Source organism: Camarhynchus parvulus, unplaced genomic scaffold (genome assembly GCF_901933205.1).
Source record: "Camarhynchus parvulus unplaced genomic scaffold, STF_HiC, whole genome shotgun sequence".
NCBI lineage: Eukaryota > Metazoa > Chordata > Aves > Passeriformes > Thraupidae > Camarhynchus > Camarhynchus parvulus.
The window spans coordinates 1-15,274 of NW_022148765.1; the positions used below are offsets into that span (position 1 = coordinate 1).

At 53.3% G+C, this 15,274-nt stretch overlaps 2 protein-coding genes across 2 annotated transcripts in view; both read left to right on the top strand.

Moving 5' to 3' along the window:
• Positions 1 to 208: 208 nt before the first annotated feature.
• DSN1 (DSN1 component of MIS12 kinetochore complex) lies at positions 209 to 10,254 on the top strand (the record flags this gene model as incomplete). The annotated part of the gene is made up of 9 exons (XM_030970813.1): positions 209 to 518; positions 1,497 to 1,570; positions 2,517 to 2,589; positions 3,058 to 3,145; positions 3,800 to 3,859; positions 6,317 to 6,388; positions 9,199 to 9,340; positions 9,956 to 10,043; positions 10,151 to 10,254. Coding segments are annotated over 9 exons (999 nt in total), but the record flags the coding sequence as incomplete, so codon positions are not given.
• A 3,657-nt stretch (positions 10,255 to 13,911) lies between these two features.
• CAMSAP3 (calmodulin regulated spectrin associated protein family member 3) overlaps positions 13,912 to 15,274 on the top strand; it is a 38,254-nt gene continuing 36,891 nt past the window's right edge. Inside the window, 1 exon segment of the mRNA XM_030970810.1 lies at positions 13,912 to 14,844. Within this exon segment, the coding sequence (XP_030826670.1) occupies positions 14,697 to 14,844 (148 nt within the window). The 5' untranslated portion in view covers positions 13,912 to 14,696.

Sequence of the window (15,274 nt, forward strand, 5' to 3'; positions counted from 1 at the left end):
GGATCAAGAAACCTCGAGAGGGCAGTGCAGCCCGAGCATCACCGAGCCTCTTTTTCCCTTGTTTTGTGCTGATTTCTCCTCTTATCCCCTCAGACCCAGCCTCAGCAACAGGTGCTGAGGAGTATTTTTACAACCATTTTACTACTATTAAACTTTGAAAAATTTTAAAAACAAACGATTGACGTTTTTCACCCTCTGATGGATCAAGAAGCCCCGAGCAGCCCGAGCATCACCGAGTCTATTTTCCCCCCTTTTTTTTTTTGCGCTGATTTCTCCTCTTTTCCCCTCAGCCCCGGACCCTGAGGTGATTTTAAAACCTCCCACCAAGAAGGGCACCCCGAGCTCGTGCAGCAGGAAGAAAAGAGCCGCGTTTAGCCCCGGGCAGGAGCCGAGTTCGCTCCGGTTGTCGCCGGCTGCCGCCTCCCCTCAGGGCCGGCGCCGCTCCTGGCGCCGCTCCAGCCTCAAGGGCCGCCGCTCCCTCCGCCGCTCGCTGCCGCCCGTGCACCGCGAGGTCACCGGTGAGGCCTCATTAACCCTTCATTAATGTGCTTTATAATTAACTTCATAATTAAAATCCACTCTTGGGGCTGCCCGGGCACTTTGTCTGTGAGGGGTTTTGAAGTTTCTGTCTTTTTTTCCCCCCCCCCTCAGTTTTGGCTCTTCTTTTTTCATGCTTTTCTCCTTTCATGGGATTTTTTTCCCTCTTTCTTTTCCTGCTTTCTCCCCCTTAAATGGGATATTTTTCCTTTTAATTTTCCCCCTAAATGGGATTTTTTTCCCTCTTTCTTTTCCCACTTTCTCCCCCTTAAATGGGATTTTTTTCCTTTTAATTTTCCCCCTAAATGGGATTTTTTTCCCTTTCTTTTCCCATTCCCCCCTAAATGTGCTTTTTCTTCTTTCTTTTCCCACTTTCTCCCCCTAAATGGGATTTTTTTCCCTCTTTCTTTTCCCATTTTTCTACTAAATGGGACATTTCCTTATTTTCCCTATTCTTGATGCTTAAATGAGACTTCCCCTCTCTTTTTCCCATTTCCCCCCTTTTTTAAATTTAATTTTTCACATTTAAATGTGACTTTGCCCCTTTATTCTTTCCATTTTCCCCATTTTCACCCTTAAATTTGACTTTTTTCCTCATTTTCCCCCCTTTCTATCCTTAAATGTAACTTTTCCTCTTCTTTTTTCCAATTTTCTCTATTCTTATCCCTTAAGTTGGATTTTTGCCTGTTTTCCCCCTCTTCTTGACCCATAAAATTGATTTTTTCCCATTTTCCCCAATTTTTATGCCTTTTTCTCTCGATTTTTTCCCAATTTTCCCCTTAAATTCTATTTTTCCCTCTTCTTTTTCCCCATTTTCCTCCTTAAAGTTGCTTTTTTCCTCCTTTTTTTCCTCTTTTCCCACCCCCTGCCCTGTCCCAGCTCTTTTTGGGGGAATTTTGGGCCAAATTCCAGCGGAATTTTTTGGGGAATTTCACCATTTTTAACCCTTTTTGTGCCAGAGTTGAGCCAATCCATCAGCCTGGAGCTTCCTGAAGTTCAGCGTCTCTCCCTCCTCCTCCTCTCCAGCTTCCAGGTAAATTCACCCAAAATCCTGAAATTCACCCCAAATCCCCGAATTTATCCAAAATTCTGGAATTTTCCTCCCCAAAAATTCCTTGGAATCCTTTCCCTGACTCCTCAAACATGAAAAAAAAAAAGGAATTTATGCTCCAAATCTTTATTTTAACCCCCAAAACATTGGTATAAAAGCCAATTTTCCCCATTTTTTGTTGGCTTTTTCCCTTTTTTTGTTGAATATTTCCCATTTTTGGTTAGATATTTCCCCATTTCCCCCCCCCCATTTTTTCAATGGATTTTCCTATTTTTTTGTTGACTATTTCCCATTTTTCATTGAATAATTCCCATTTCTTGTTGACTAATTCCCTTTTTTCCCATTTTTTCTTAGATATTTCCCATTTTTTGTTGCCTAATTCCCCTTTTTTCCCATTTTTTTGTTGAATAATGCTCATTTTTCATTGCCTAATTCCCATTTTTTTATTGAATAATTCCTATTTTTTCCCTTTTTTTCCAATTTTCCCCTTTTTTTCCTTTTTTTGTTGAATAATTCCCATATTTCCCTATTTTTCCCCATTGTTTCCTTATTTTTCTCAATTTTCCCAATTTTTTGTTGAATAATTCCCATTTGTCATTGTCTAATTCCAATTTTTTCCCATTTTTGGTTGGATTTTTCCAATTTTTTCCCATTTCCCCCTATTTTTTGTTGAATAATTCCCATTATTCCCACTTTTTGGTTGGATTTTCCCCATTTTTCTTTGGATTTTTCCCCATTTTCCCCATTTTTGTTGGATAATTCCCAATTTCCCAATTTTTTCCCATTTCTCCTCATTTTTTGTTGAATAATTCCCATTTTTCATTGCCTAATTCCCTTTTATTTTCATTTTTTGTTGGATTTGTCCCATTTTTCCCATTTTTTCCCATTTTTGGTTGGATTTTTCCCATTTTTTCCCATTTTTCCCCAGTTTTGTGCCCGGAAGTTGCAGCAGGACCTGGAAGGATCCGAAGGATTCGACCCCGAGGTTTTCTCCGCCAAAGGTTGGGATTGGGACCCCAAAATCCCCAAAATTTTGGACTTTTGCCCTCAAAATCTCAAATTTCCAACTCCCCAAATGGGTGGAGACCTCAAAAATTTGGGATTTTGGGGGAAAAAGCAGCAAAATTAATGAATAATTAATTTTTTGTGGGGGATCAAAAAAGGTCCTGAGGGGTTCCTGGGTCTTCCTAATTCCTTACAAATTCAGGAATTTTATTTAAAACAAGACAAGAACATGAGAAAAAATTGAATTCATTATCAATTAATTGATAATTAATCAACAATTAATTGGGAGGGGGAATAAAAAAGGGACCTGGAGGTTCCTGACTCCTCAAAAATTCAATAATTTGGGTTAAAAAAACCAGGAAAACGCCCATAAATCCCTAAATCCCACCAAAAAATAATCAACAATTAATTGATAATTAGTAATTAATTAATTCCAGGCTGTTTTTAAATTATTTTTTCCCCAGTCCAAAAGGGCTCTGAGGAATTCCAGAGGCTCCTCCAGAGGCTGCTCCAGGATGGGACCCTGGGGAATTGCCTGGAACCAACCCCAGGGTGAGGATTTGGGGCAAAAACCCCCAAAATTGGGAAATTTCAGGGGTGGAACGGGGAAAAAAAATCTAAAAATTGGGAATTTTCAGGCTGGGAGGGGAAAAAATTTATGAAAATCCCCCCGAAATTTTGAATTTTGGGCTTTTCCAGCCTTGAAAATTCTGGGATTTTGGGGCAATTTTGGGATTTTTAGGCCCTGGAAGTGCCCAGAAATTCCAGGATTTTGGGTGAATTCCAGGATTTTTGGGTGAATTCCAGGATTTTGGCAGATTTTAACTTTTTCTGGAGCTGCTTCATCCCTGGAAATCCCAAAAATTTCCCCCAAAATTTCTGGATTTTGGGGCTGATATTTGAGGCAATCTGGGAACTTTCCCTGTAGAATTTTTGGGAATTTTCTCTGGATTTGCCCCAAAATTTGGGAATTTTTGGGAATTTCTCTGGAATTGCCCTGGAAATTTGAGAATTTTAGGGGATTTTCACTGGATTTACAACAAACTTTGGGAATTTTAGGGGATTTTCTGTAGATTTGCCCTGAAGTTAAGGAATTTGGGGGATTTTCACTTGATTTGCCTGGAAGTTTTGGAATTTGGGGGGATTTTCTCTGGGTTTGCCCTAAAATTTGGGAATTTTGGGGGAATTTTGGGTCCTTTCCCTCAGGGATTGCCTGGATCCAGCCCTGGAGGGATCCGTGGCGCAGGTGAAGCTGCTCATGGCCAGGTGGGGACACCGTGGGGACACCTGGGACACACCTGGGGACACCTGGGACAGATCTGGGGACACCTGGGACACCTGGGGACACCTGGGACGATCTGGGACACCTGGGACACATGGAAAAGATTAATACACAAAAAAAAATAGGGACACCTGGGCACACGGCACACCCGGGCACACCTGGGGACACCTGGGACACACCTGGGACAACCTTGGGGACACCTGGGACACACCTGGGGACACCTGGCAGGACCTGGGACAAATTTGGGGACACCTGGGGAGGGAGGGACACAGCTGGACACACCTTGGGGACACCTGGGACAGATCTGGATACACCAGGGACAACCTTAGGGACACCTGGGACACACCTGGGACAACCTTGGGGACATTTGGGACACACCCGGGCACACCTGGGACACACCTGGGACAACCTTGGGGACATTTGGGACACACCTGGGGACACCTGGCAGGACCTGGGACAAATTTGGGGACACCTGGGGAGGGAGGGACACACCTGGACACACCTGGGAGAGATCTGAATACACCAGGGACAACCTTGGGGACACCTGGGACACACCTGGGACAACCTTGGGGACATTTGGGACACACCTGAGACAGATTTGGGGACACCTGGGGACACTTGGGAGGGACACACCTGGTGGGACATTGGGGACACCTGGGGACACTTGGGACACACCTGGAGATACCTGGGGATGCACCTGGAATGGGGAGGGGACACCTGGGGACAACTGGGACACACCTGGGGACACCTGAGACAAATCTGGGGACACTTGGGGGAGGGAGGGACACACCTGGGACAAGCTTGGGGACACCTGGGACACACCTGGGACAGACCTGGGGACACCTGGCAGGACCTGGGACAAATCTGGGGACACCTGGGGAGGGAGGGACACAGCTGGACACACCTTGGGGACACCTGGGACAACCTTGGGGACATTTGGGACACACCCGGGCACACCCGGAGATACCTGAGGACACACCTGGAGTGGGGAGGGGACACCTGGGGACATCTGGGACACACCTGGGGACACCTGAGACAGATTTGGGGACACTTGGGACACACCTGGAGATACCTGAGGACACACCTGGAATGGGGAGGGGACACCTGGGGACATCTGGGACACACCTGGGGCCAACTGAGACAAATTTGGGGACACTTGGGGGAGGGAGGGACACACCTGGACACACCTGGAATGAACCTGGGGACACCTGGCAGGACCTGGGGCAAATTTGGGGACACCTGGGGAGGGAGGGACACACCTTGGGGACACCTGGGGACATCTGGGACAGATCTGAATACACCAGGGACAACCTTGGGGACATTTGGGACACACCTGGGGACAACTGGGACAGATTTGGGGACACCTGGGACACACCTGGAGATACCTGGGGACGCAGCTGGAATGGGGAGGGGACACCTGGGGACATCTGGGACACACCTGGGGACACCTGGGGAGGGAGGGACACACCTGGGACAAGCTTGGGGACATTTGGGACACACCCGGGCACACCCAGAGATACCTGGGGACGCACCTGGAATGGGGAGGGGACACCTGGGGACATTTGGGACACACCTGGGGACAACTGGGACAGATTTGGGGACACTTGGGACACATCTGGAGATACCTGGGGACGCACCTGGAATGGGGAGGGGACACCTGGGGACATCTGGGACACACCTGGGGACAACTGGGACAAATCTGGGGACACCTGGGGAGGGAGGGACACACCTTGGGGACACCTGGGGACATCTGGGACAGATCACAATACACCAGGGACAACCTTGGGGACATTTGGGACACACCTGGGCACACCCAGAGATACCTGGGGACGCACCTGGAATGGGGAGGGGACACCTGGGGACATTTGGGACACACCTGGGGACACCTGGGACAAATCTGGGGACACCTGGGGAGGGAGGGACACACCTGGTGGGACATTGGGGACACCTGGGACACACCTGGAGATACCTGGGGACACACCTGGAATGGGGAGGGGACACCTGGGGACATCTGGGACACACCTGGGGCCAACTGAGACAAATTTGGGGACACTTGGGGGAGGGAGGGACACACCTGGACACACCTGGAATGAACCTGGGGACACCTGGCAGGGCCTGGGGCAAATTTGGGGACACCTGGGGAGGGAGGGACACACCTTGGGGACATCTGGGACAGATCTGAATACACCAGGGACAACCTTGGGGACATTTGGGACACACCTGGGGACAACTGGGACAGATTTGGGGACACCTGGGACACACCTGGAGATACCTGGGGACGCAGCTGGAATGGGGAGGGGACACCTGGGGACATCTGGGACACACCTGGGGACACCTGGGGAGGGAGGGACACACCTGGGACAAGCTTGGGGACACCTGGGACACACCTGGAATGAACCTGGGGACACCTGTCCCTCACCTGTCCCCTCCTGTCCCCGCAGCCTCTCGGGGGAGCTCCAGGCCTGGGATCGGCTCCTGCAGCAGCACCTGCAGCGCTCCCAGGAGGCCTCACGGTGAGAATTCCAACATTTCTCCCCAAAATCCCCACATTTCTCCCCAAAATCCCCACATTTCCCACCTCAAATACCAAAATTCCAACATTTCTCCCCAAAATCCCCACATTTCTCCCCAAAATCCCCACATTTCCCACCTCAAAAACATTCCCACATTTATCCCCAAAATTCCCACATTTCTCCCCAAAATCCCCACATTTCTCCCCAAAATCCCCACATTTCCCACCTCAAAAACATTCCCACATTTATCCCCAAAATTCCCACACCTATCCCCAAAATCCCCACATTTATCCCAAAATTCCCCTTTTTCTTACTAAAATTCCCATTTTTATCCCCAAGCTTCCCCATTTTTTTCCCAAAATCCCCATTTTTATCCCCATTTTCCCAGAATCCCCATTTTTATCCCCATTTTTCTTTCCAAAATTCCTCATTTTTCCCCCAAATCCCCATTTGTCCCCCAAATCCCTATTTTCCCCATTTTTATCCTTCAAATTCCCCAATTTTCTCCAAAATCCCCCGTTTTTTCACCCCAAAATTCCCCACTTTTATCCCCATTTTCCCAAAATTCCCATTTTTATCCCCAATTCCCCAGAATCCCCATTTTTATCCCCATTTTTTCTTTCCAAAATTCCCCATTTTCCCCAAATCCCCATTTCCCCATTATTCCTCATTTCCCCCCATTCTTCCACATTTTGCCCAAAATCCCCATTTTTCCCATTTTCCCCAACTTTTCCCCATTTTGCCCAAAATCCTCATTTTTCCCCATTTTCCCCAACTTTCCCGTTTTCCCACATTTTGCCCAAAATCCCAATTTTTCCCATTTCTCCCCCAAATCCCCATTTTGCCCAAAATCCCCATTTTGCCCATTTCCCCCCAAATCCCAATAATTTCCCAAATTCCCCCTTTTTACCCCAAACTCCCCATTTCTCCCAAATCCCCATTTTATCCCCATTTTCCCCAAATCCCCATTTTCCACCCCATTTTTCCCAAAATCGCCATTTCCCCCATTTTCCCCAAAAATCCCCATTTTCCCCATTTCCCCCCAAATCCCAGTAATTTCCCAAATTCCCCCCCAAACTCCCCATTTTTCCCCAAATCCCTTTCCTTTTTCCCCATTCCCCAAATCCCCATTTTCCCCAAACCCCCATTTTCCACCCCATTTTCCCCAAATTCCCGTTTTTCTCCCCATTTTTCCCCAAACCCCCATTTTCCACCCCATTTTCCCCAAATTCCCGTTTTTCTCCCCATTTTTCCCCAAATCCCCATTTTCCACCCCATTTTTCCCAAAATCCCCACTTTTATCCCCATTTTCCCCAAAATCCCCATTTCCCCCATTTTCCCCAAATCCCCATTTTCCACCCCATTTTCCCCAAAAATCCCCATTTTCCACCCCATTTTTCCCAAATCCCCGTTTTTCTCCCCATTTCTCCCAAAATCCCCATTTCTCTCCCCATTTCCCCCAAATCCCGGTTTTTCTCCCCATTTCCCCCAAATCCCCATTTTCCCCATTTTTCCCTAAATCCCCATTTTCCACCCCATTTCCCAAAATCCCTATTTTCCACCCCATTTTTCCCAAAATCCCCACTTTTATCCCCATTTTTCCCAAAATCCCCATTTCCCCCATTTTCCCCAAAAATCCCCATTTTCCCCATTTCCCCCCAAATCCCAGTAATTTCCCAAATTCCCCCTTTTCACCCCAAATTCCCCATTTTTCCCCAAATCCCCGTTTTTCTCCCCATTTCCCCCAAATCCCCATTTTCCCCAAATCCCCATTTTCCACCCCATTTTCCCCAAATTCCCGTTTCTCCCCATTTTTCCCCAAATCCCCGTTTTCCACCCCATTTTCATCCCCATTTTCCACCCCATTTTTCCCAAATCCCCATTTCCCCCATTTCCCCCCAAATCCCAATAATTTCCCAGATTCCCCCTTTTCACCCCAAATTCCCCATTTTTCCCCAAATCCCCGTTTTTCTCCCCATTTTTCCCAAAATCCCCATTTCCCCCATTTTTCCCCAAATCCCCATTTTCCACCCCATTTCCCAAAATCCCTATTTTCCACCCCATTTTTGCCAAAATCCCCATTTCCCCCATTTTTCCCCAAATCCCCATTTTCCACCCCATTTTTCCCAAATCCCCATTTTCCACCCCATTTTTCCCAAATCCCCGTTTTTCTCCCCATTTTTTCCCAAATCCCCATTTCTCTCCCCATTTTTCCCAAATCCCCATTTTCCCCATTTTTCTCCAAATCCCCGTTTTTCTCCCCATTTTTCCCAAAATCCCCATTTCCCCATTTTTCCCCAAATCCCCATTTTCCACCCCATTTTCCCCAAATCCCCATTTTCCACCCCATTTGCATCCCCATTTTCCACCCCATTTTTCCCAAATCCCCATTTCCCCCATTTTCCCCAAATCCCCATTTTCCCCATTTCTCTCCCCATTTTTCCCAAATTCCCATTTCTCTCCCCATTTTTCCCCAAATCCCCATTTTCCACCCCATTTTTCCCAAATCCCCATTTCCCCCATTTTCCCCAAATCCCCATTTTCCCCATTTTTCTCCCCATTTTTCCCAAATCCCCATTTCTCTCCCCATTTTTCCCAAATCCCCATTTCTCCCCCATTTTTCCCAAATTCCCCATTTCTCTCCCCATTTTTCCCCAAATCCCCATTTTCCACCCCATTTTTCCCAAATCCCCATTTCTCTCCCCCATTTTTCCCAAATTCCCCATTTCTCTCCCCATTTTTCCCCAAATCCCCATTTTCCACCCCATTTTTCCCAAATTCCCCATTTCTCTCCCCGTTTTTCCCCCCAGGTCTCTGCAGCAGCTCCGCTCTGGCCCCGCCCCCTTTGCCCCTCCCCCCCCTCTTCGCCCCTCCCCCCTCGCTGCCCCCAGACCCGACTACGGCTCCGTGCTGGCCCAGCAGCGCCCGGCCCTGCGCCAGCTCCGCCTCCTGGTGAGCATTTTGGGGCAAAAAACCCCAAATTCGGCCACATTCGGGGAATTTCCCACAATTTCGTGCTATTTTTGGGGGTTTTTTTTGTTTTTCTTTAATTTTTTTTGCGGGTTTTTTTAATTTTTTGGGCTTTTTTTAAATTTTTTTTTTTATTTTGAGGGATTTTTTTTTTTTGAGGGGTTTTTTTGGAATTTTTTGGGCTTTGGAATGATTTTGGGGGGTTTTTTTGTAGGTTTTTTTTATTCTTGGGGGTTTTTTAATTTTTGGGGTTTTTTTCTTTGGAATTTTTTTTTTTTTTTTTTTTTTGGGTGTGTTTTGGAATTTTGGGGAATTTTTTTTCTTTTTTTGGGGGGGGTCGGATTTTTCGGAATTTTGTGGTTTTGTTTTTTTTTTTTAATTTTTGGCATTTTTTGGGTTTTTTTAATTTCTTTTTTTTTGTGGGGGGAATTTTTTGGGGTATTTTTTGAATTTTTTTGTTTTGGGATTTTTTTGGGGTATTTTTTGGGTTGTTTTTTGGTTTTTTTTTTTGTTTTTTGTTTTTTTAAATCTTTTGGGGTTTTTTTTTGGAATTTTTTGTTTTGGTTGTTTTTTTAATTTTTTGGGTTTTTTTTCCAGGTGGACGAGGCGCAACAAGCCGGGAAAATGCTGCTGGAATTCCACCAGCAGAGCAGGAGCTTCCTCAGGGACCTCTCGGAGCAGCTGGGTGAGAAAAAAAAACCCCCAAAATTAACCAAAATCGCCCCAAATTACCCCAAAATCCTGGTGTTTTTTGGTGGGAAAATGAGGAGTTTTGGGGTTTTTTTTTTGCAGCTTCCAGAACGTTCCAGAAGCTGCCAGGGTCCCCAGCCCGGAGGTTGCTGCAGAGGAGGCCCCAAAAGTCTCGGCCCGAGGAGGGCGAATAAAAAAAAAAAAAACCCAAAATTTTCAGGTTTTGCCCCAAAATGTTCCTGGGGTTGGGTTTGGGGCGTGGGCGGGCGGGGATTGGTCGGGGTGGCTGTCAGTCAGAGGGATCGGCCAATCAGGGGGCGGCGGGGGGGGGGGTGGCAACATCTGGAACGGGGACCCCGAAATCTGGGCTGGGACCTCAACATCTGGGCAGAGGCAGCAACATCTGGAGGAGGGCGCCACGGTCAAGGTGAGGACCCCAACATCTGGATGGGAGACCCCCAGCGCTGGGAGGGTCCTGGTGGGACCCCAACAGCTGGAATGGGGGATCCAGAGGCTGAAGTGGGGACATCAACATCTGGATGGGGACGTTGACATCTGGACAGGGAGCCCAAGGCCAAGGCTGGCGCCCCCAACATCTGGATGAGGGCCTTGAAATCTGGGGGGGGGGGACCCCAACATCTGGAGGGGGACCCTTGGAGGGGTGGTGGGACCCCAAAATCTGAGCAGAGACATCAACATCTGGATGAGGACCCCGCGGTCCTGGTCGGGACCACAACATCTGGAAGAGGCCCCAACATCTGGATGGGGACATCAACATCAGGATGAAGACCTCAACATCTGGACGGGGACCCCAAGGTCAGGGTTGGGACCCCCAACATCTGGAATGGGGACCCCAACATCTGCACAGAGACCTCAACGTCTGGATTGGGGGACCCCAACATCTGGAATGGGGACCCAAACATCTGGACCCGGGACACCACCCCCCAGCATCGGTTGGGGACGGAGAGAAAACCCCAACATCTGCACAGAGCCCAACATCTGGATTGGGGACCCCAACATGGGGGGCCCAAACATGGGGGACACCCCCATCTGGATTGGGGATCCAAACATCTGATCGGGACTCACATCTGGATTGGGGACCCCAACATCTGGACCAGGCCTTGCTCAGCTGGGGGGAGGGGGGACCCCCCGGAAACATCTGGACAAAGCCCCCCCCCCCCACATCTGTATGAGACCCCACCCCTCCCCCAACACATCAGGCGGGGCCTGCCCCCAAATAAATCGGGGTGACAGCAAAATAATGGGGGGGAGGGGCTTTTGTGAGGGGGTGGGGGAGGGGTGGGGATTTTGGGGGGTGGGGGAGGGGCGCAGGGAATTCGGGGTGGGGGGATGGGAGGCAATTTGGGTGAGGGGGATGGGTGGGAATTTTGGGGGGTGGGGAGGGGCTTTGGGGGGTGGGGGGTGGGAATTTTGGGGGGGTGGGGGATGGGCTGAGAATTGGGGTGGGGGGAGGGGCGCGGGGATTTTGGGTCCCTCCCTTCCCCCCCCCGGGCCCGCTTTAAGCCTCTTAAGGGGCCCCGGCGGCCGCGGATTAACGGGGGGGTGGTGGTGGGGGAGGGGCAGCGCGGGGTGTCCCCCAGCCCCCCCCCCAACCCCCGTTCCCGCCCCCTCCCCCACTCCCAGTTCAACCAGTCGGACCGGCCGGACCGGGGCAGGGGGAGGGGCACGCACGGGCCCTGCCCCTCCCCCCACCCCCGCGGGGGTGGCACCGGCACCGACGGTGTCCCCAAATCCCCCCCGAGGTGTCACTTTGGTGTCCCCAAATCCCTGCGGGGTCACCATCGGTGTCCCCAAATCCCCCCCAGTGTCCCCTCCGTGTCCCTTTGGTGTCCACAGGCCCCTTCCCGTGTCCCCAAGTCCCCTCCGTGTCCCTTGTGTGTCCCTAAATCCCCTCCAGGTCCTTTCCTGTGTCCCCACGGTGTCCCCAGCCCATGTCCCCAAGTCCCCTCCGTGTCCCTTTGGTGTCCCCTCCATGTCCCCACCGGGTGTCACTGCCGCGTCCCTCTCCGTATCCCCGTCAATGCCACCATGTCCCTTTGATGTCCCCGTGTCCCCACCGTGGCCCTGTGTCTGTCCCCTCCGTGTCCCCATCCCTGTCACTGCCGTGTCCCCTCAGTGTCCCCTCTGTGTCCCTTCCCTGTCCCCATCTCTGTCCCCTCAGTGTCCCCATCACTGTCCCCTCAGTGTCCCCATCGCTGTCCCCATCCCTGTCCCCTCAGTGTCCCCTCAGTGTCCCCATCCCTGTCCCCATCCCTGTCCCCTCAGTGTCCCCATCAGTGTCCCCATCCCTGTCCCCTCAGTGTCCCCATCCCTGTCCCCTCAGTGTCCCCATTGCTGTCCCCGCCATGCCCCCCCGTCCCCATCCCTGTCCCCTCAGTTGTCCCCATCCCTGTCCCCTCAGTGTCCCCATCACTGTCCCCTCAGTGTCCCCATCCCTGTCCCCTCAGTGTCCCCATCGCTGTCCCCGCCGTGTCCCCCCCCGCCCCGTGTCCCGTGTCTGTCCCCGTTGCCATGGCCACGGCGGGAAAATAGGGCACGGGGAGGGGCCGGGGGACACCGGACACGGGGACAGGGACACGGGGGAGGGACACTGGACACGGGGACACGGGGACACTGACATGGGGACACCGGACACGGGGACAGGGACACGGGGACAGGGACACTGGACACGGGGACACTGACATGGGGACACCGGACACGGGGACAGGGACACCAGACACGGACATGGACAGGGACATAGGGACACCGGACACGGGGACAGGGACATGGGGACATGGCGGGGACAACGGACACAGGGACATGGGGACACTGACAGGGACATGGGGAGGGGCTGGGGGACACTGGACACGGGGACACCAGACATGGACATGGCGACACTGAACATGGACAGGAGGACACTGACATGGGGACACTGGACACTGGAGATGGACATGGGGACAGGGGACACGGACATGGGGACATGGGGACACCAGCACGGACACGGGGACAGGGGACACGGACAGTGGTTCATCAGAATGGACATGGGGACATTGACACGGACACAGGGACACTGCCAGGGACACAGGGACACTGAAACGGACACGGGGACACTGCCAGGGACATACGGACATGGACACGGACATGGGGACACTGCCAGGGACAAAGGGACACGGACACGGACACGGGGACACTGACAGGGACACACGGACATGGACACAGACATGGGGACACTGAAACAGGGACACACAGGGACACTGACATGGACACGGGGACACTGACACGGACATGGACACGGACACGGGGACACTGCCAGGGACAAAGGGACACTGAAACGGACACGGGGACACTGACATGGACATACGGACATGGACACAGACATGGGGACATCAGACAGGGACAGGAGGACATGGACAAGGACATGGGGACACGGGGACATCAGACATGGGCATGGGGACACGGACACCAACACGGGGACATGGCAGGGACACCGGACACAGACAGGAGGACACGGGACATGGACATGGGGACAGGAGGGGACACCAGCAGGGACAGGGGGACACTGACACGGACATGGGGACATGGCAGGGACACCGGACACGGACAAAGGGACACTGAGATGGACATGGGGACACGAGAAGGACACGGACGTGGGGACAGGAGGACACCGGACACGGACGCGGGGACACGGGGACGTTCCCAGCGCTCCCAGTATTCCCAGTATCCCTCTCCCAGCCCCGCCCCCTTTTTCCCCCGCGCGCGCCGGAGAAAAGGGGGCGTGGCCTCCATCCCCTCTCCCCAATCACGTGACCGCAGGTGCGCCCCGCCCCTTCCCCCACCCCCTTCCCCTCCCCGCACCTGGCGCTCGCGCCGCGCCCGCCCGAACCCGCCCGGAACCGCCCGAACCCCCCCGGGCCCACCCGAACCCCCCCGGAACCCATCCGAACCCGCCCGAAGCCTTTCCGAACCCACCCGAAGCCTTTCCGAGCCTCTCCGAGCCCACCCGAAGGGGCCGAACCCACCCGAAGCTTTTTCGAGGAGGCCGAACCCACCCGAAGCTTTTCCGAGCTTCTCCGAGCCCACCCGAGGCAGCCGAACCCATCCGAACCCACCCGAAGCCTTTCCGAAGCCGCCGAACCCACCCGAGCCCACCCGAAGCCTCCTTGAAGGGGCCGAACCCACCCGAAGCCTCTCCGAGCCCACCCGAAGCAGCCGAACCCATCCGAACCTACCCGAAGCTTTTCCGAGCCTCTCCGAGCCCACCCGAAGCTGCCGAACCCACCCGAGCCCACCCGAACCCACCCGAAGCCTTTCCGAAGCGTCTCCGAGCCCACCCGAAGCTGCCGAACCCACCCGAGCCCACCCGAAGCCTTTCCGAAGCCGCCGAGCCCACCCGAAGCCACCCGAGCCGCTCCGAGCCCACCCGAACCTACCCGAACCTCTCCGAGCCCACCCGAAGCTGCCGAACCCACCCGAGCCCACCCGAAGCCTTTCCGAAGCCGCCGAGCCCACCCGAACCCACCCGAACCGTCCCGAACCCACCCGAACCCGCCCGAGCCGCTCCGAGCCCACCCGAGCCGCTCCGAGCGCAGCCGAACGCTCCCCGAGCGCAGCCGAAGGCGGCCCCGGTGGCCCCGGCGGCGGCCCCGGGATGGTGGCGGCTCCTCCGGCCGCCGCCGCCGCCATGCGCCGCGGGTTCCTGGTGCCCGAGATCCGCCCGCTCGACCAGTACGACGGGAACCGGGCCCGCAGCGCCGCCAGCCTGGCCTGGGCCATCGCCACCGGCTACGGCGGCGCCGGTAGGAGCGGGCGGGCACCGGGGAGGGACGGAGGGAACGGGGGGGGGATGCGGTTGTGGGTGCGGGGAGGGGTCTCGGTACCGAATGGGTGGGATCTCGTAGCGAGGAGAGGGTCCCGGTGGTACCGGAGGGGACTGGGGAGGGGTCCTGGTGGTACCGGAGGGGTTTCGGTGGTACCGGAGAGGGTCCTGGTGGTACCGGAGGGGACTGGGGAGGGGTCCTGGTGGTACCGGAGAGGGTCCCGGTGGTACCGGAGGGGATTGGGGAGGGGTCCTGGTACCGAATGGGGGGAGCTGGTACCGAGACCGGCACTGGGGAGGGGTCCCGGTGGTACCGGAGAGGGTTTCGGTGATACCGGAGGGGTCTCGGTGGTACCGGAGGCGTCTCGGTACCGAACAGGGGGGCTGGTACCGAGACCGGGAGTGGTCCT